The 20,529-nt window shown below is 54.2% G+C and overlaps 5 protein-coding genes across 5 annotated transcripts; 3 read left to right on the top strand and 2 right to left on the bottom strand.

Annotated features, from left to right (window-relative positions):
* Positions 1-2,733: 2,733 nt before the first annotated feature.
* MAM_00588 (Aromatic-ring hydroxylase-like protein) lies at positions 2,734-4,295 on the top strand (the record flags this gene model as incomplete). The annotated part of the gene is made up of 4 exons (XM_040819387.1): positions 2,734-2,850; positions 2,934-3,121; positions 3,217-3,383; positions 3,451-4,295. 4 exons carry the CDS (start codon positions 2,734-2,736, stop codon positions 4,293-4,295), a joined length of 1,317 nt encoding a protein of 438 aa, XP_040682652.1.
* Positions 4,296-4,800: 505 nt separating this feature from the next.
* MAM_00587 (ABC transporter ABCl1) lies at positions 4,801-9,836 on the bottom strand (the record flags this gene model as incomplete). Its single annotated transcript, XM_040819386.1, has 4 exons — positions 4,801-5,183; positions 5,245-7,699; positions 7,776-8,815; positions 9,170-9,836. 4 exons carry the CDS (start codon positions 9,834-9,836, stop codon positions 4,801-4,803), a joined length of 4,545 nt encoding a protein of 1,514 aa, XP_040682651.1.
* Positions 9,837-12,161: 2,325 nt separating this feature from the next.
* MAM_00586 (outer membrane protein) lies at positions 12,162-13,912 on the bottom strand (the record flags this gene model as incomplete). Its single annotated transcript, XM_040819385.1, has 4 exons — positions 12,162-13,396; positions 13,457-13,643; positions 13,701-13,820; positions 13,880-13,912. 4 exons carry the CDS (start codon positions 13,910-13,912, stop codon positions 12,162-12,164), a joined length of 1,575 nt encoding a protein of 524 aa, XP_040682650.1.
* A 474-nt stretch (positions 13,913-14,386) lies between these two features.
* MAM_00585 (ubiquitin-conjugating enzyme) lies at positions 14,387-15,302 on the top strand (the record flags this gene model as incomplete). Its single annotated transcript, XM_040819384.1, has 3 exons — positions 14,387-14,413; positions 14,475-14,554; positions 14,612-15,302. The coding sequence occupies 3 exons, from the start codon at positions 14,387-14,389 to the stop codon at positions 15,300-15,302; spliced, it is 798 nt and encodes a 265-aa protein (XP_040682649.1).
* Positions 15,303-18,055: 2,753 nt separating this feature from the next.
* On the top strand, positions 18,056-19,534 carry MAM_00584 (Aromatic-ring hydroxylase-like protein; the record flags this gene model as incomplete). The annotated part of the gene is made up of 4 exons (XM_040819383.1): positions 18,056-18,142; positions 18,234-18,819; positions 18,908-19,186; positions 19,284-19,534. 4 exons carry the CDS (start codon positions 18,056-18,058, stop codon positions 19,532-19,534), a joined length of 1,203 nt encoding a protein of 400 aa, XP_040682648.1.
* Positions 19,535-20,529: the final 995 nt, after the last annotated feature.

The following is a 20,529-nucleotide window of genomic DNA, read 5'->3' as shown; positions in this document are numbered from 1 at the left end:
CTGTTCCTTCCCACTTGACATGCTGAGTCGCTCAAAGTTCCGAGGCGACCGTCTTTCCAACGCCTTCTATCCTGTGCCCGAGCCACTCTGCAGTAAGGGAATGTGCAGGGCTTTCACCAGCCCTCCGTCCCTTCCACGAGGTTGAGTCTGTGGAAGGAGGAGAGTCCCCGCTTGCGATTTTACGGGCCAGGATCTCGGCTTCCCGTGCACCAATCATACGGTTGTTCCTGACGCTTAGCCGTTTTCGCACAAGCATAGTGCCACTAAGTCACTCTTTCCCCTGAATAGTGGTGGGTCAAAGTCAGGGGAAGTGCCAGGGGCGTGCAATTTGTTTCGCGGGCAAGACCTTCAGATGAACTTTCCCATTTCGCTTTGGCTATTCTCCCCAGTCAGCCCCTCCCACCAAGGCACCAATCAATGGTTCCCACTGACATGGTCTGATGCGTTGACTGAGTCATTGAGGCACTGTTACGGAGTACGTACTAGTTAGTAGATGTCTGCTTGTCACTCCACACTCTCCCTCACGTGTGGATCGTATCGTGCCAAACAATCCGCAAGCTTGGCAAAACCGGTAATTAGGACCAGATATCGAGATCGAGCCATCTGGGCAACACGTACGTCGCGACAACAAGGCCATGGCATTTTCGTTGAGTAGAAGATGCAATTCCGCTTGGAAATATTGCACGCTAAACCCAAGGACCGCACGAGGCTCTTTAACTGGTGTACAACAAAGTCAGTACCGATCAACAACGCTAGTAACGGCCTTTTCTATTGCTGGCAGCGGCTTCCCACTCAATCATCTAGAATGCAGCGTCTCAAGAACGCTCTCAAGATGTGGTACGATTCGGTAAGATGCAGTCCAACGCCATGAAGCGCCTCGTTTCACTTCGTCACGTACACTAACTAGCATCCCTCCTAACAGCTTGAACTAACGTCATCACCCTCGCGACGATACTTGAACATCTGTCACTAAGTTGCCTCATTTGTGTGGCAGGTGGCGGCGCATGTGCCTGCCGTCAGATGTTCCGCGCTTAGAAGAGTTTCAAGTCAAGGTCCGACGGAATCGCCGTTATTTCTGTGTTAAGGGGAGCTTCCAGACAGAACTGGAGATGTATGTGGCGGCGGCTGAGCGGCGCAGTCTGACAACTTTGGGCGTCTATCGTCCCTAACATGGGGCAATCATCAATTGCTAGCATGAAGCCTCAAAATGATTTGTAAGTTGACAATGCTTTACCGAGATACGACAACGTGGTCTAATAATGCCTCATGCAACGAAGCGTGGGGTTCAACTGGCACTAGGCCCGTACAGCATTAATCGAGAGATCATCATGTGATTCAAGGCTCGCGACAATTTCGCGACGCGGGGAACACATTGGCGCACGGTTCTTTCTCCGTACATCTTTGCGGTATCTCAGGACGTGTCGACAAGAGTCCAGTAATGACCCGTCTCGGTTGACGCCTTGGACATGACCTTCCAATCGTGGCGCGATGACCATTGCCTCTACTTATACATTCAAACTTATCCGTGGCCGGCAAAGGATAAAATGGTCGTGACTTTGCGCGCTAACGGTGCAACTGGATCATCGCTTTACCAACGGTGTGGCAGCCTGGATTAGGATCATTATCCACATTAGCTTCTCCAAGTTCGTACGAGGATACGGGGTTTCAACCATTCAAGCCAAACCGAAGCATGTCAAGTTTGCCAAGCGGCAACTTGCACGAAAATCTGTCAACACGCCGTCGTCGAGCAGTTGTTGATGAGGAACAATGACGTAACGAAGCAAATAACATCACCCATTACTACTAGTACTGTTAAGGCCGATTTTTCGAATGGTCTATCCTTCCTCCCCCAGATTATGAAACAGACGCTTGTTTTCTGTGCAGCCCGGGCTCCGTGGCCGGTTGCTTTTTTTGGCTGTTTGGTGATCTTTTCCTATCCAAACATGTGAATCAGGATTGTTGGCGTGGTGTGTGAGTGGTGGCTTGAAGGAATGAAGTGGCTGTCTGCCCAAGGCTCAGTGACAAACCCACGTTCATTCGAGCTCTTGTTGGCGGCACTAGAAGGCTCACCTACGAAGCTCTCGACACCATGTCTACTGTCACTCTCGGGGCTGATAGTTCGAATGTGCAGGATGACGATTCCGTACAGCCACAAATACAGATGCAAAACACCCCACAATGCATCGCACTGAAGCAGACCACGGTGTAGCACATATGCAGGATATGAACAATTCAGCATCTTTTCATACTCGGTGAAAAAGGAGCTTGCGGTCGTACAACTACAACTAGTACAATGCGTTTCATGCTATCCGCTGGACGGGGAATCCTGAGGAAACACGATCCAGGGTATCACGGGCATCATCCGTCATCCGTCATCCAAGCCCAGCCAAGACAAGGGGGCCCACACACGTCTCCCTTGGGCCTTGGCATTTTGAAACCCCATTTACTACTTCGCGTAGACGGGCAGTTAACCAATTCGTTACACAGCATAAGGACACAATGTTTCGTGTGGAATGACCAGGATATAACGTTTTGCCAGACCCTGCACGCCTTGGTTGGTGAAGCCCGGGACAGAATCGATCTTTGGCCATGCTACCCTGCAACCAAGGTGCCTTATTGCTTGAAAAACCGAGGAATGCAGATTTCAAGGTCTCATCCTATTCATCTGGTGTGAGGCTTCATCCGTCTGGACCGAAAACGGAGAAGTTGTCAATACATAAACCTCGAAATACCATGCTGGACGTCATCATTGTTGGGGCTGGTATATCCGGCCTGACATGCGCAGTTACCTTGGCCAAGTACACGCGCATCCGAGTGACGATATTAGAGCGAGCAGATGCCATGGACAAGGTGAGTTGGTTGCAGATCTGTCCCCAACGGTGTGTAGGTTTGGTCTATACCTATGGCAATGCAGCACGTTGACTGTATCTCAGGCCGGAAACGGTATCCAGGTGCCATGTAATGCTGCTCACGCGATGCGATGTCTCGGGCTGTTGGATAAACTCCTCGCTAAAACGAACGGGCCGGCAACGACGTTTCTTAATCTAAGGTACGACGACGGCAAGATACTTCTACATAAAGATTTGACTGTGTGCGAGGGACTCTACGGTGCACCATGGCTGTACGTCTGCCGTTGTGATTCTGTCCATATATGGCCCATGTTGGGTGGCTGGTTTCAGTCGAGTACTTTGTGTACTCATTTCATGACATATCTAGGTTGATCCATCGAGCGGATTACATGACGGTGCTCCTGGATGAAGCCCAGCGAGTGGGAGTCCGAATCAAGCTCGGCTGCGATGTGGACAGCGTCGACTTCGACACACCATCTGTCAGACTCAAAAGCGGACATGTCTACCAAGCCGATGTCATAGTTGGCAGCGATGGTACGATTCATACAGCCCCCTCCCAACTGCTCCATGCATTCTCATCACCCGTACTGACGTGACGCAGGAATCAACTCGACCGTTCGCTCCATCATGCACCCGTCGATACAGCCCATCCCAACCGGTGAATATGCCTACCGCACGCTCTTCGCCCGCTCGCAACTCTCGTCTCCATCCTTCCAGCACCTCCTCTCCACGGCCGGCACCTCCCGCTGCTGGATGGGCCCCCTCGCAAACGCCGTCTTCTACCCGCTCCAGGATGGCACCCTCTTCAACCTGGTCATCGCCATTGCCAACCCACACTTCAACAGTACCTGTGATGAGAAGGCCCTCCTTTCCTCTGTGCGAGCCTGGCTCTCCGGCTGGGACCCGACTCTGCTCGAGATGCTCGACGCAGCAAGCCACCTCGTCCGCTTCCCGCTCTACCAAGTCGACAATCTGCCCTTCTGGTCCAAGGGTTGCGTCACGCTCACGGGGGACGCCGCTCACGCCATGCTCCCACATCTGGCACAGGGCGCGGCGACAGGCGTCGAGGACGGCTTTATCCTAGGCACTCTGCTCGGTCGACTGTCCCAGCATGTGTCAGACTCGACGCCACATGTGGTGCTGCAGAACCAGCTGCAGACCGTTGTCCATGCGTACGAACAGCTGCAGCATAGTAGGACAGCGCAGATTGCTTCCGGGTCCCGCTTGACGGGTATGCTGGACCATTTGCCACAGGGTCCGGACCAGAGGGCCAGAGATGCCGAGTTTTCCACGTACGATCCCACGAGGACGGTGAGTGCCATGCCGTGGATCGACGCCCGCACGAACAGAAAGTTGCTGGGGAGAAAGGTGGACGAGGTTGCCGAGGCTCAGTTTGCACGGCTGGTGACCGAGGGCGGATTAGATGACTATAGACTGAAGTTATAGTCGGGTCAGTAAAGCAAGTATCCTTTCTGTTATTAGCGGCAGTCAACGACGTCTGTCGTTGGGACCAGGCAAATATTGAGCACAGCGCACATGGTCTAGGAACATTACACCTATTCAACCGTGTTTTACTACTTCGTCCTCCTTTCTGCTCTTCATCGTACAAGTCTAAGCAAGTCTAGTTTATCTAGATGTCGGTGACAACATATCGAACCTGCGAAAAATAGGAAGAAACCCCTAACCCCCAAACCCCCCCGTCCTCTATGTGCAATAATAATCATAAAAAGACACCAAATGGTATTCTATCTAGAGCCATGTAGTCGTAACAATGCAAGGGATACGCCACAGATATGTCCATTGTCGAAATGATGGGTTTGTGCATCTTCAGCGTCTATGTAAATGGAGTACTGTCCGCGGGGCAACGATACTCTTTGTATGACGGTGTGGAAAAGTAAATGTACGGATGTTGGGAAAAGGCTTTTCTGGATGAAAGTGGGAGCGAGATCGATTACTCCTTCTTCGCCTTCCTACCGCCGAGTTTGTTCTTGGGCACACGAGCGAGCCAGTACACAAACAGAGCGGCGGCAATGTTGAAAAGCACAAAGACCCAGAGCAGACCAAAGTTGCGCCAGCGATCGCTGTAGTCGCTGCTGACGCCGGCGAGGAAAACGTTGGTGTCGCTGATGGTGCAGAACTCGCACGTCGATGTGGCGTCGGGGTTCTTCAGCAGGCCACCAAAGACTCCAATGTAGTTGTCCATGTACTGCCAGCAGGTCTGGTTGGAGGGAGGCTCGAAACGAAGCAGTTCATTAGCTGCGCAGACGACTTTAGAATTGGCGACACCCGTAGCTAACATGCCTGATACAAGGTATGTAAACGGCGAGACGCGGTCTGTCACCAAGCGTTAGTGTGGTCTAGAGATGGAAGTAAGACAGAGCGCGCTGCAGCTTACACATGAAAATCCAAAACCGGGGCAGAGTTTCCGGGGTGGCGAGGACACCGCAGAAAATCAAGCAAAGCGTGAACAGCAGGTTGGCCAGATTACCACCGGCCTCGGCAGTCTCAAATCCGGCAACAATAAAGGTCGAAAAGGTACCCGTGAAAAGCATGAACATGAGCAGGAAAAGAAACATGAGAGCGCCACGCTCGGTCACGGCGTCCGTGGGGATGGCGTTGCGGTAAAGACCAACGGGATAATACCAGCAGAAGTACATGATGACAGCCATCAGCGAGTTCCAAGGAAGCTCAACGATGATTTGAGCAAGCATGAAGACCTTCCAAGAATAGACCTTGGAGGGACGTTCACGGGCCTCGTATAGAGATCGCTGAATGATAAACTGGGGCATGGACTGCTGCACCATCTGACCAAAGATGGTGAGGAGCTGGAAAATGGCGAACATTTGGTTCTGGAGGCCTTGTTTACTGTTGGGAGCCCTGAAGAAGATGAAGCCGATGAATAGGGCGACGAGAGTGCAGAGAGCAGTCTTGGCGTAGATGTACACAGGGGTTCGCCAGTACTGCTGAAAGACCCGATGAATATTTTCCTTCAGCTGGACCATGAAGGGAGCAGCAAATTCACGATAGCTGCCAGGGTCCTGTTCAATAGAGCTGACCGGGGTGCCGGCCTGCTTCTCTGCCTTGATGGTCTCGAGCTCATCCTGGACAGCCCTATACTCGGGGCTGTCGCGCCAGGTTTGAAACCAGTCAATGTCGGTAGCTGATCCTGGGGCAGCGCCAATGACTTCCAACATCCACTCCGCAGGGTTAGCTGCCTCGGGGCAGGGATGTCCGCCGTTGCGTTCGAAGTAGCCCGTCATGGTCCTGGAATTCTCGCCAATGTCTCCAAAGTACACAGTCTTTCCACCCTTTGCCAGGAAGAGAAGTCGGTCGAATCGCTGAAATAGCATGGCAGAAGGCTGGTGGATGGTGCAGAGAACGGCCTGTCCAGCTTTGGTGAGCTTCTCAAGAAGATCGAGAATCGCCCACGAGGTCTGCGAATCCAGACCAGACGTAGGCTCGTCAACGAAGAGTAACAGGGGGGGCTTGGCGGCAAGTTCGACACCAATGGTGAGACGCTTACGCTGTTCAACGTTGAGGCCCTCGCCGGGAACACCAACGACAGCATCAGCATACTCAGTCATATCTAACAGCTTGATGACTTCCTCCACATATGCCAGTTTCTCTTCCTTCGGGACGTGAGCAGGTTGGCGAAGAAGGGCACTAAAGTTCAGTGCCTCGCGGACAGTAGTTGTCTGCAAATGTAAATCTTGCTGCTGGACATAGCCAGTCTTGCGTTGGAAGGACATGTCGCGAGGTCGTCCATCCACGAGCATCTCTCCGGTAATAACTCCCATCGAGGTTCTGTCTGCTAGGCAGTCTAGAAGAGTAGTCTTGCCGGCACCGGATACACCCATAAGTGCAGTTAGAGTACCGGGCTTAACCCATCCGTCCACGTGATCCAGAATTTTCCGAGTCTCGCCTTTGATCTTGATCTCGTAGCAAACGTCGTGCCACTGGAAAATAGACGTCTGCTGCTGGAGAATGCCACCCTCCTTGCCTTGTCCACGACTCTTCTCTGCCGTGATAATTGGGCCAATATTGGCCATGGCAGCTTCTGGGTCGTTGTGTCGCTTCTCAGCTTCCTTAGCCGCAGCCGGCTTGTGTCCCCTTCGATAAACGAGGACTTCACCTTTTGATTTTTTCTCGGAAACAAGTTCGGCGGCAATCATGTAGCAAATAAGGAAGAAGACGGTGAAGGCAATGACGATGCCGAAATTGCGCCAGCGATGATTCCAATCATAGTCAAAGTTGGACATGACGTAGGCGTCTCCATTCACATTAGGGTTTCCAGCGACAGCACCAACTTGAGAACATATTTGGTTTTCAGAGGCCACATTGGCGTATTTAGCGAGAACCTGGGCGGCACCAGCAAAGGGCGCTTTCGAGGTTGGCACATAGTCTGTGCACCTGAACTCGCGATCATGGAATTCATTAACCATGAGAGCCTCAAATGCATAGCCGAGAGGGTCGATGTAGCTCAACCAGCGGCACCATCCAAGCATATACTGTTTGGGCAGTACGAACCCGGTGAAAATAACAAGATCGAGAATGAGAATAGCCGCGGGTACCAGAGCCTGAAATAGAGTTCGGGAGGCAGAACCAATGGTTCGGAAGATCATAGACATGACCATGACCGTTGAGAAGCTTATGAGTAGGAAGAAAAAGAAGGCACCTGGTTCTCGTCGTAGATTTGTCATGAAGTAGAGTGTGATGTTAAAAATGATTGCGTTTGCAATCTTGTACGGCATATCGCAAAGCATGGAAGCGACTGCCTCGGCTGAGGGATGATAAAGCGCATAACGAGAATGTTTCTCGACGATTGGCCGTTGTGAGTAAAGCGTGAGAATCTGCACATTTTTAGGTCAGTTCCTCATTTCAATTTCGTTCCAAGTTTGTAGAGAGACGAGGTTTCTTTTCCCTCACCTCGAGAGCGGACGCAAAAGCGTTCATAAGACAAGCGAAGAAGAGCAGTGCGCCACGTTGGAAGAAACTAGACGACGTATCATCTAGGTTGTAGAAAACGCTGCCAATAATGAGAGCCATGATGAGGTTCCCAACGAGGGCACCAACAGTCAGACTTGGATCGCCAGCAAGGCGCTTCCAGCCGCGCCACAAACAAAGCTTGATCTGTTGGGCATAGGAGAGAGTAAAGGGGGACTTCTTGCGCTGGCCTTTGGCCTGTTGTGCACGGCGGGAGGCACGGAAGGCCTCTGCGTCAGGACCGTCAACAGGGTGGGCTTCCTTGTACATTTCAATTTCCGCCTGCAGAGCCCTATACTCGGGGCTGTTCTTCCAAGCAGCGGCGAACTCATCAGGCGTGCGAGGTGCCTTGCCTTCAAAGCCAGGGCGGACGATGCGCTCCAGAGACGAAGTCATCGAGGTGAGGAAATCGGGAGTAGTCTGACGAGCTGGGCATTCGAAGCCCAAGTTGACAAAATATTGCTTTGCTTCGTCGGCCCGCCCAAAGAAGATCTGTCGACCCTCATACAAGACAACCGCCTTGTCGAAAAGATCATAGGCAGTCTGAGGCGCCTGGTAGATGGAGACACAAGCGGTGCTACTAAAGAGTTCGGTTTGCAGACGGAGGGTGCGACAGAACTCGACAGCATTGGCGGCATCGAGACCTCGAGTCGAATTGTCCCAGCACTGTAGAGGAGCGCCAGAGAGGGTTGCCTCCGCAATGGTCACACGCTTTCGCTCGCCACCAGATACGCCACGGACATACTCATTGCCGACACGAGTGTTGATGGTATGTGATATGCCAAACATGGCCATGACAACATCACGCACGTGGTTGGCGAAGTCATGCTTGTTGAGGCCCTCCGGTAGGTCTCGAGGTTGACGTGCCCGCGCAGCAAAGGTGAGAGTATCACCAACAGACAATTGGGGAAAGTGGACATCAACTTCTGCGGTGTAGATTGCCTCGCCACGATGTCTGGTATGCATTTCCTCGGCCGAGATGCCTGCATCGCAACGGTTAGCCACAGCAAATCTCTCATTGGCGGTGTTCAAAGTACAAGTGATGTACAAGAAAAGGTTAGAGGGGTATGAATATATGGTGTGGCTGGCCCAAGACGCCATCTTCCGATGCCATTCCATGTGAAACATGCCTGGCCAGGCGCGGGTGCGACAATGTCGCAGATTCGGCCCAAACGGCAAGTTCCGTTGGCCTCGGGTCAAACCCAGTGGATATCGCGGCGTAGACTTGTAGGATAGAGTATATATATATATATATATATATATATATATATATATATATACATATGCCCACTTGGCGCAAGACGACTGGCTTTTGTGCTTGTATCTCCTTTGCTTACCTTGATAATTGAAGTAAGAGCCCTTTTCAACGAAGATACCATTCATCTCGCCGGCAATAGTCTTGAGAAAGGTAGAGCAGCCAGAGCCGGGGGGGCCCAGAACAACAAGCATCTCCCCCTTGCGAACCAAGCCGTCAAAGTTGCGCAGAATGTCGATGCGCTGCTTGCCGCTCCCCGTTAGCTGGCGAGCGACGCCAGCCGCCGACAACCAGACGTTGGCGACATCTTTTTGATAGTCGGTGGCGGCGCCGAAACCGTGGACATTGAGGTTCCGAAAGCAAACGCCCGAAGAACGGAATGATTTCCCGTCCCGCACGGCGAGTTTAACAACGGCCTTTGCCCACTCCCGGCCGCTGAATTTGGGCGAGTTTGGATTTAAAGGGGAGTGCTCGTCCGCAAAGAACGGATTCTGTCCTGGCGCCATGGCTGCAGAAGTTCGCGAGTAGGACCGTGCAAGAGCCTGGACGGCGGATGAGCGACGAAATATTTCCGCTTCAACAGAGTCGTCGTCGTCATTGTGAACTTCTGTGAGGGAAGTAGACTCGGTCTTGGTCGGATCGTCGTTGACGGCGGCCCCGGTGTCTTGCTCGTGGGTTGGGCCTCGAGCAGCCAAGGGGACTCCGTCTCTGGTCGCCGTGGAGTCGTAGTTTGTGTTGATGCCATACATGGCGACGACAGCGGCTGCGGGGGCACTGCTGAGAGCCACTCAGCCGGTCGGCACGGCCTTGGCAGACTGTGGTTTGGTGGTGATCGTCCGCCGACGGCGAGTAGGCGTTGCAATTCTTCACCCCCGAAATCGTGGCAGCGTGTTTGCCAAGGGGAAAGGACCAGAATATCAAGGCCTCGCAGATCAATTATCAAAGTTCGACGAAGTACTAGCAGACAAGATTGGGACGAGGAGGGACGCTCGCGGTTATAACAACACGCGAAGTAGGGAAGGAACGACGGAAGCTTTGAGCCTAATAAGGACGAAAGGCCAATGGCCACCTACTTCCTACATACTTGAGGTAGGTAGGTGGGAAGGTAGCTAGTACTACTTGGGACTATTACCCGATGCAAGAGTGGGAGTAGACCCCCCCCCCCCCTTTCCCGCCCCCGAGTATAGGAGAGAAAAAGAAAAAAGGCCGCGCCTTGTTGACGGACGAGCCAGCGGCCACCGAAGCCACCCCGAACTTAAGCTGTGGTGGACTTTGCGGACATTAAGCGGTGGAGTTTATGGGGGAAGACCGCGGTAAGAGATGTCGGGGCGTAAATCAAATCCGCTCTGTGTCGCTCCATTTTGCTCATGATCCCGGCACAACGGCAGCGTCCTTTCGATAAACGCTGGGTCCGGGAATCTACAAGCCTAAGTAGGTACCTAGTTAGTACCTACGCATACCAGAGTCTACTTACTTAAGTAAGTACTTAAGTAGCCAGTGGTGACTCTGTGAGCACGTTGCTGCGGTTTCTGGCTGCGAAACGTGGCTCCACACCCCGGATACCTAGGTACGTACCCAAGGTAGTTACTGCAAGTCCAAGTAAGTACTTCAGTACCGGAAGATGGGAAGCGAAGCCGATGCACTCAAACAGTCCGCGGCAGCGGGGCGAGGCGTCAATGTTCATTGTTCAGTCAATGGGTCGCTGCAACGTGCTTCGATGACCATGACTCTATTCGGACCATCCGGATCCGACCATGTACAAGCGACGGCCAAGTACTAGGCAGAACGAACCAAGCACACTTTAAAGTTCGGGGTCTTGGAGCAGCCCGACAGCCCGCCCCCCACTCCGCCGTCCACGAGATGCCCCAGGACCACGCAGCTTTTGGCCGGATTTTGGGGGTGTGCGTAGCAACGAGACTCCGTCGACTTCGTGCTTCACAACCAAACCATGCGGCGACACGGGTATTAGCCAGGCCGGGCCTCGTTAAAACTCACGGGACGGGACCTGCTGGCCTTGACGTCTAGAAAATGTCGTCATCAGATTCTCCCGCAGATCAGATCTGGCTGCCGGCTGCACCTTGTCGTCTCTCGTGTCACGACATCTACGATCTGACTCACCAGAGTCACCACCAAGCGGCCATCCGTGCGTGCCCAGGGCTCATTCATGTCAGGGCGAGCACGCGCTACGCGACCAACGAGCCGACACACCGACACGGACGGACACGTCGCCTTGTCCGGGGGTGCGACGAGGGCAGTCTAGAGCAAGCGTCCAACGTCATCATGGTGTGGCAGCTCGCATGCAACCATTACTCCGAACACCACACCACGCATCAAGAGACCAGTAGCCAACAGCTTTTTTGCCTCGCCGCCCAGCCAGACTGGGCCCTGTCCGCAGATTCTAGGTTTTGCATCGTGGCGAGGATAGGGTTGCCAATGCCTCACGGGAGTTACTCCGTATCCTCCCTTGACTGACACATCTCGGGCGTTGGCCTGTCTGGACTCTGTACCACAGTCAGTCAGTCATCAGTGATGGATAGCACTTGGAAACACCGGGCAGTGCAGCTATGTTTCTTTGGCCGTGACGCCTCGGTTGTCGACCGCTAGAACTACCTCACGGTGTTGGGTGTTGACGCGGCGAGCAGGAGTTGCCGGGTTGAAGGACAAGGCATTTAAGCTCTGTGTTAGCTCTGAGATGGTGCGTGTGAATGACATGTTCATGATTAACTACCTAGTGCTGCAGGTCTCGAGTATTTTGACATGGTTTTAGCGTTGCGTTTCGTCTCGTCGCATCCCACGATGAACGTGGCGAGTTTAGACTTTTTATTTTCATTTTTATTCTTCTATTTCATTTCATATATTTAAATCGCGTTGGTTCTGTACCATTTCTACACCAAGGTGGTGCACCGTTGTTGCTAGCTTCCCCCAACAGGTGTGTTTCCAGCAGTTTTGCACGATACCCATACAAATTGAGACAAGAGTCTCGCCTCGGAGTTGACGAGGCAAATCCATGCGTCAACGTGTCTATATTTACACAGGGGAATGGTATTCTCCAGCACGAAGAGAGCAGAGAATAGTTACAACAGATTGATGCCAACTCCCATCTGAAACCCCTTGGTTCCAACCTCGCCCTGGCGAAGGACTAGAGGAAGGCTGAAGTTGAGCTCGAATCTGGCTACAGGGTGAGCATATACAAGTCCCACGCCGGCAGCCACGCTTGGCAGGCCGTTAAACAACTCCCCAATGGCACCTAGCATGCCATCGCGGACGGCGCCACCACTGAGTCCGTGCGATGCGGCCGCTGCCGACCTGTTCTTGTCATTCAGGGCGACCAGTCGGCCACCATTGGCAAACACCTGGAAGCGGAGGCCGGAGTCTGGTCCTTTGTACGGAAGGGGAAGCAGCATGTTTACGCTCCCCGCGGCGAACACATCGCCTCCTACCGCGTCTGCGCCGTCGTGGGGCCCGAGGCCGCCGAGCTTGAATCCGCGGACGTCGGTAGGCCCGCCCAGCTGGAAGCGGTCGTTCAGACGACTAGGTGACGACTTGCCACCTAGGTTGAAGCCCAGAGGTAAGGGATACAGCATGCCCATCCTGAAACCTGCTCCGATAGATGCGCCCGATCGCTCCTGAGCGCCGGGCAGCGGGATGGGGATGGCACCACTCATTTCAATGTCACCCTTGGAGAAGGAGACATCACCGCCGAGGGGGCCAGTGCCTGCAAGTTCCAGTCCAGATCGTAGCATGTACCCAGACTGGGGCAGCTGTGGATTATCGCGCCTTTCCCGATAGAACGTGTGCTTGATGGCGCTCTTTATCGTGTCGCCAGAGTCCTGACGGACGGTAGGGCTAGCACCTTGGCGCAGACCAGTGATTTGTCGCCACAGACCGGAATATTCGACGGAATGCATGTCTCTTTGGGAATTGAACCAAGAAAAGCGCAAGGAGCCGCCCTTGACTACCTCTTCATGTGATGCCCATGGCTTTTCTGCGGCTGATGCCAGCCCTTCCAGCGAAATTCGCCTGTCGGGATCACTCAGCACCGGGGCACTCAGGTTGGCGCTGTAGGCTGATTTTGTCCTCGTCCCGGCTTTGGCATTCAATGTGAGCATCTCTGCGCCGCCAAAAATGTTTCTCCAAAGCAGAGATCCATAAGCCGAGCCTTCACCATTGCCCACGTCGGTACCAGTCTGGAGTTTGAACCGGGGCAGTTCTTTCAATCCAATGGATATATTGACGTCGTAAGGATTCGTAGAGGGATCGGCCTGGCTAGCCTGTGACAAGTAGACCGCTGGAGGCTCCCTGAGAATCTCTTCGAGCCGTCAGCAACCAATCTGCTCAGTACGACGGCACTGATGCGCGGTCAACTTACGCAGCCCGGAGAGCTTCGAACTCGCCACTTGAAGGAGTGCCATGACCTCACCGACCGTGGAAGGCGCATTAGAGCCGCCGCGGAGCAACGGCGCACAGATTGGGTCCAGAAATCCTCGTCGAATGTTCTTGGCGCCGTTGACCGAGATCTCGTTGACGGTCATGGGCATCAACATTTGATCCGCCATCTATGTATGGTGTCTATTAGGACGGCTTTCCATTACGCGTTTCACACTTCCTCATACCGTTTGCGCAACTCTTCGCTCCTTGGCCGCATGCTCGGCGTAACGAAATTCGGGCGATGTTTTTGCAGCATTGAGAACGTCGTCCGTACTCGAGTGAAGCTTGTCGATCAGACCACTGGGCTGTATGAACAGTAAGCTTTTTGCAGTGGCTCAATCCGAAATACCGCCGCCTTACTGACCTGTCCCGGGGCGGTGCTCGCGTTTGGCGCCATGGGAAAAGACTAAAGGCAGCACGACTAGCCAATGCCAAAAGATGATGGCATCGCAAAACCGAAACCTGATGTCGTCTGCGCTCTTGGTTATCGGCGAGGATCGGCCGCCGTGCCATGCGCTGCGCCACAACTAGCTGTGGCGCATGAAGCATGTCTGTCCCAAGTGGCGCGCGGCCGCCGCTTGGGCTCCACGGCCAAGTCCGTCCGTCTTTGGTGACTTGGAAGTTGGAACACTGCGACTGCCTTGGCCCAACATGCTTCACACAACGACGACACTTTGATCCCACACCGTGAGCTCACATTCATTCCCCCCCTGCTTTTTTGCAGGCGACTGCTTTGTTGTTTCGGACTCCGCCCTATCGTCGGTCTTCTCCAGCCGCCGGCACGCACGGCAGCAGCCTGCTGTATTCGTCTCTGCCCGACGTATTCGACTGACCCTCGATAACGTCCATCACTACCGCCACGTCAGAACTCATGGCAAGCAAAGCGGCACACAAGCGGGTAGGATATTTCACGCGAACTATCGCCTCGGCGCACTGGGCTGTACTAACGTCTCCAACAGTTGACCCGCGAATACAAGACGATTTCCGAGAACCCGCCACCTTACATTACAGCCCATCCTTCCGAGTCGAACATCTTGGAGTATGCCTTTGCCGACCACCCCCGCACACATTTCCATACCGCTAATGATTATTATAGATGGCACTATATTATTACCGGCCCCGAAGAAACGCCCTACCACGGCGGGCAATACTGGGGCACTCTAATCTTCCCTCCCAACTATCCGTTTGCGCCGCCCGCCATCCGAATGCACACACCTTCAGGACGATTTCAACCGTCGAGTCGGCTGTGTCTGTCGATATCAGACTTCCACCCAAAGTCATTCAATCCCGCGTGGGAGGTTTCGACCATTCTCATCGGTCTCTTGTCATTCATGACGAGCGACGAGATGACCACTGGTTCCATGTCAACAACCCAAACAGAAAAGAAATACCTTGCCTCACGGACTCGATGGTGGAACTCTACAGGCGGAGGATCTCAGGGCAGGCCTTCTATCCAAAAGGGCAACGTCAAGGCCGGCGATGGAGGCGCCAAGTTCCGCGCCGAATGGCCCGAAGTCGACACGGAGAACTGGGAGTGGATGAGGAAGAACAAGATCGAGTCGACAACAGGTAACCGGTTGGATGGCGAGAACGGGTCATCTTGCGGGCCACAACTAGGCATCACGGGGACCAGCGGCCACCAGGCGCAGGCTGTAGTGGATGCAGTTGTTCAGCAGCGTGATGCCGGTCGTGGTTGGATATATCGGAACAAGCTGCTGGTGGCGGGGGCGGCAATCTTCATTTACGTGCTCATCGCGAGACTCGTGAGCGGCGAAGGGATCGCGTAGGGCGACGTGAAGCGGCTGACGGTCGGAAAGCGAGGGTCGTGACGCATGCCTGTCTGCGTCCGTGGCTCGAGGATGCCTGGCATGGCCGCCGCAATTCTGATATACGAGGGACTCGTGCCAAGTAATAGCGTTTTTTTTTTCCTTTCTTATTTTGCAGGGATCTACCCAATCTTGCGTCAGTAGACACGGCAGCGTTGAGGCGGATTTGGTTGGATGCGTGCAAAGGATTGACTGGTTGGGCTCGTCACTGTCCCTCTGCTGATGCAATCAAATTGGCGGGACGAGTAGAAGCACAAGAGCACTAGGATGAATAGAGTATGTTGGTTTCTGGTTTCCAGATTTCAGTTTCCAGTTTCCAGCACGTTGTCGACTGCAACTTGGACGCGACACAGACTTTCAACGGCAAACTGCAGCCCGGAAAGACGGCAGCGTACAAGGGAGCACTCCACGATGCGGTCCGCTTGCCCTGGTCGTCGCCAGGTAGGCTAGACGGGCGTTGCGGCAAGCGAGGCAAGCGAGGCAAGCGAAGAAGCACGCAGGACGGTAGGTACTTGAGTATAGTACTGCACTCGCGCGGCCTGGACATGCAGCCCGCACCAGTTTAGTACAGTATAAGAAGTACCTAGGTAGGGAGGTACTCAAGTACTACATGGGTGCTTCCATCGCCAAGGCTCAGGACTCGGGATGGCTGGCGAAGACTCGACTCGGCATCCCGGACACACCGGGCAAAGCCAGGCAACGCTGCATGTACGGCTGCAACGGAACCCAATCGTCGACGGGACTCTCACCGTCGGCCAACGTTCAAGCGCGTTTTATATCTAACCCTGCAATAGGGTCACTTTGGGGCGGGCTCGACGGCGTTTGAGAGGAGGAGATGCAGTGGCCTTGGGTGTGTGTATAGTTGTGTGCGTGTGTGCGCGTGTGCGTTGCTTATTTTATCTTATTTGCATTGCATTCTATTTTCTCATTTTCTAATTATTCGGCTCTCGCATCATCAGGCTCTCGTCGTGGCGCCTTTCTGAATTGCGTGACGAACGAGAATAAGCATAAAATGTAGCGCCACTTTCTGTAGTGCCTCGGGACTCGGGAGGGACAGTGGGCTGCGGCGGCCTGTGCAACCGCAGGACAGTTGGCTTTGACAGGTGGACTAGGTACCTACCTAGGTACTTAAGTAAGTAAGTTACTCACTTAACGTACTCAAGTAAGCACGTTTCGCCGGGCTCTCGAGTCTCGACAGAGTTGGCAGTGCTGGTGGCGTCTGGTGGTTTGCAGTTTGCAGTTTGGGGTCTGGACCCCTGTGCTAGTGGGCCTCGTAGCGGTCGGTACCCAGTAGCAGCAGCGTCTGGGGAGCCCCAGGTGTCCTGTCCTGACTGGCCGTGGTGCCAACTCAACTACTTACAAGTAAGTGCGGAGTAGGAAGTAAGTAATAAAGTGCCGACCTAAGTACGGAGTACTCGGTACGTGTACTGGTAATCATGTACTCCGTACCTGCCCAGGTATTATTATTCTTGCGAGCCGAGACAGGGATCAATGGATGGGTTTCTGGTACTCGGGTTTGCAGGGCCCAAGCCAAGACAGCGGTAATCCATCACAGTGTGTTTACTTGCACAGACCTGGTTAGCCTGCCTGCGCTCCGACTTTGGATTGACGCCCTCGTCATCTTGTCTCGCGGCGTTGAGTCCGGTAGATACTGTACCTACGGCGTAGGCAGTACCTACCTACCTAGGCACCTAGGTACTTTACAGAAGCATTTGGGTACACGCATTTGTGCGACCTGGCGTACCGCGGACTGCGTTCCGTGTGCCAGTGCCAGTCCCGGCATCGCCAAACGGCCAGAACTCGACCGTTGCGGATGCTGCTGCCGCGGCGTGGATGCCGTCACACTTAGCGTGCAGACAACTCTGACGTTCGATCCGGGCCGCACCAGTCCGTCGGGTTGCATGGGGCCATTTCGAGACAGCAAGAACGAGCAGGAAGCACAAAGTCGACGAGGAGCTGTCTTGCCGCCGGCCCACCTTTGCCGACGACTTACATGGACATGCGTGATACCAGCCAGCTAGCGGCATGATTATATCATGTACGTAGCATGGCATACCTCAGACATGCGTAGGTCGACTGGGACATGTTGTATTGTCTGGCACTCGAGTCCTGGTCGCCGTCGGCCTGGTCTCGAGTCTGGACTGGAAAGCAAGTAAATGCCTGCCGACGAGGCCCCATGCCCTTGCCCTTGCCAGCAACTCCAGCACACGACTCGGTGATCCCTGCTGGATTGCTGGATTGCCAGTACACACTGAGTGCTTGCCATTGCCGCTGATACGCCGCGTCGCCTCGTTTCTTTCTTTTGCCTGCTCAACCCCACCGACTAGGCTTGCCGACACACGCGGTGGCGCAACGAGCTGATGAAATAGGACACGGAGCATGACGGGCCTAATCCTCAAGCAGCTTCCTCATCCGTCCGTTGCCTTGGTCTGGTCGCCCTCGCCCTCGCCCTGGGCCAGCCCGTCCCGCGAAATGGCGGGATGGGTGTACTCCGTAGGCATTGACTGCTCCCGTAGGCCCTTTCCCCCCCCCCCCCCGGGTCTGAGTTGGCGGGCGGAGGGACCTTGCAAGAGTCTCTTTTTGGACTTTCCGTCTGTCTGCTTATACAATCCAAACTACGCTTTGACCTCCCCAACAGGTTGTTGTATGGGTCGATTGTTGTTGGTCTCTCGTCCCTTTTGACAGACGAACAACTTCTTACTCTCCTCATAGACATGACGGTTTCTACCACGGCCAGGAACACCGTCGCCATCATTGGAGCGGGGCTGACGGGTCTGCTCGCGGCACATGGGCTGCAGCAGGTAAGACGCAGCGTGCCGTTCTGGCCATGTGAACATACATCGATATCGCGCTTGACCGCCAGAGAGCCTTTTCGCTGACCCTGTCGCACAGAATGGCTTCCGCGCCGTCGTCTTCGAACGAGAGGCCAGCATCGATGCAAGGGACCGTGACTGGACCATGTTGGTCCACTGGGCCATGCCCATCTTCGAGAAGTTGGTGCCAAAGGACATCATTGCGGATCTGAAGAGCGCCGTTTGCAACCCCTATCTGGACTTCAACAATGAGGTAGAGAGCATTCCCTGCTACAACGGCGTCACCGGCGACTTGCTCTTCCGCAGCCCCCTGCCTAATGCGAGGCGAGTCAGCCGGCAGGCATTGCGCCGGTTGCTTGCCCGGAGAGTCGACATCAGGTGGAATGCCCCTCTGAAGCATCTTGTTCCCACGAACTCCGGAGTGCAGATCAGATTGGAGGACGGCAGTGTCTTTGACTGTGACTACGTCCTGGGAGCCGACGGCTCGTCGTCTAAAGTACGAGAGTTTCTGCTGGGCCCTGACGTCTCCCGGCCTCGCGGCTCCGGGTTCCAGTTTGCCACGGGTATCACAAAGTTTGGAGACGCCGAGAAGACGGATGCGATTGTGCAGGCCCATCCTGTGGCCGCGCTGATGATGGGAACAGCCTCGGTCGGGGCTGTTGGCGGTACGTACATGACCATGGCCAACCAAGAAAGACGAGGAGGCTTTGTCCATCATCTGGCTGACGTATGAAATTTGTCTTGACCCTGCAGTCATGTCAGCCGACAATCCAGCCGATGAATCCAACTGGACGATATTCTGGACCAAGATATGGAACGGCGAGGCGGTGCATCTCAGGGGCAACGACGCGCTCACCTACGTGAGGGAGAAGACGACGCCGTTGCGCGACGTCTTCCAACACGCCATTGACTGGACGCCGGAAGACAGTAACGTCTTCATTGACGAGATGAAGTACTGGAACCCAGTGCCCTGGGACAACCATGGAGGCCGAGTGACGCTCGCTGGCGACGCGGCCCATCCCATGCTGATATGTTTGTTACACGCAACAACAACCCAAACCCAGACGGCGGGCTCTGCCGGAGCAGACGAGAAAGATGGGACTAACCGACTTGTGTGTTTTCTTTCTAGATCGCGGCCAAGGGTTTCAGCACTCCATCACAGATGTCGACAACTATGTCAAGGCGTTGACCGGGCTGAAGACGCTGAGCAGCAACAATGCGCGCAGAGAGGCGGTAATGGCCAGCTACGACGACGAGATGATTCGGAGAGGGGCCAAAGCGGTCCAGGAATCCTTGGCGGAGGCGAGGAAGTCATTCGACCTGGACACAGTCAAGAAGATGCTCATGGCAACCCGGGGACATGCCAAGAGCGAGTCATGAAATTTTATTGTATTTTTTGTTCTTTTTTTTTTTAAAAAAGAAGAAGAAGAAGAAGAAGAAGAAAAAGAAGAAAACTAAAAAATTAAAAAAAAAAATACGGCAGGCGCGCGCGAGCGGCGTGGCGTGGCACTGCTTGCTTATTTAATCCAGAATGCTCGAAACTCGAAATTCCCGTACTCGGTCGTCATGGCTTCTTGTTCGGTGCTGCTAGTGTCATGTGTCATGTCTAGTGTTGAAACGGCAAGGCGTGACTGCAATGCGGACTGCGGACTGCTGACTTGTCAAGAGTCAGTCAAAACGTTGCGCGGGCTGCCCTTGCCCTGACGGAGGAAACTGAGACTTGACGCCGCGGGCCGAAGACGACTGTGGGACCGGGAACATTCAACTGGGCGGCATTTCAACGTCACGTACTTGAGTGCTCCGTATTACTAGTAGTAGTACGTACTCCACCCAAGTGGGGTGGCCTGCCTCGCAACGCTTCTTCCCTGGGGGGGGGGGGGGCGCAATTGGCGCAATTGCATTGTTGACATGTCAATGGCAGCGGAGTGTGAACCTTATTAGAGGATATATTGGCCACAATACAAATCGATCGTGTGTAACAGGTGACCCTCCCGTCGATAAGGGCTGCCTGCAACACCACGCCCCGCTTTGGCTTAGATGATGGCTCAGCAGTCGGAGCAGTGACAGGTCACTTTTGTCCTGTGCCCAGGTCGCAATCCGCGCCTCCCCCGTGGTCGACTGGTCGACGGGTCTCAGTTGGAAGTCCCTTCCTAACAGACCTGTGCGGAAGTCTCCTGCCGAGCCCGATATGCACATACATGGCTGTCAGTTCGGCGCAAGCCAGAATCGTGACTACATGCGCCACCGCTGCCTTCCTGCTCATTGAGACAAATTCGACCGGGCGAGGCGAGCAGGGCAGATTCATTCATTGACTTGGCTTCTTCAATCGCTTTTCCGTACCCTCCCTACCCTCCGTGCCCGCTCAAGCCGCCGTC

Source organism: Metarhizium album, assembly GCF_000804445.1.
Source record: "Metarhizium album ARSEF 1941 chromosome Unknown scaffold_1, whole genome shotgun sequence".
In the NCBI taxonomy this organism is placed as follows: Eukaryota; Fungi; Ascomycota; class Sordariomycetes; order Hypocreales; family Clavicipitaceae; genus Metarhizium; species Metarhizium album.
This window is presented reverse-complemented; position numbering and strand designations above follow the sequence as displayed.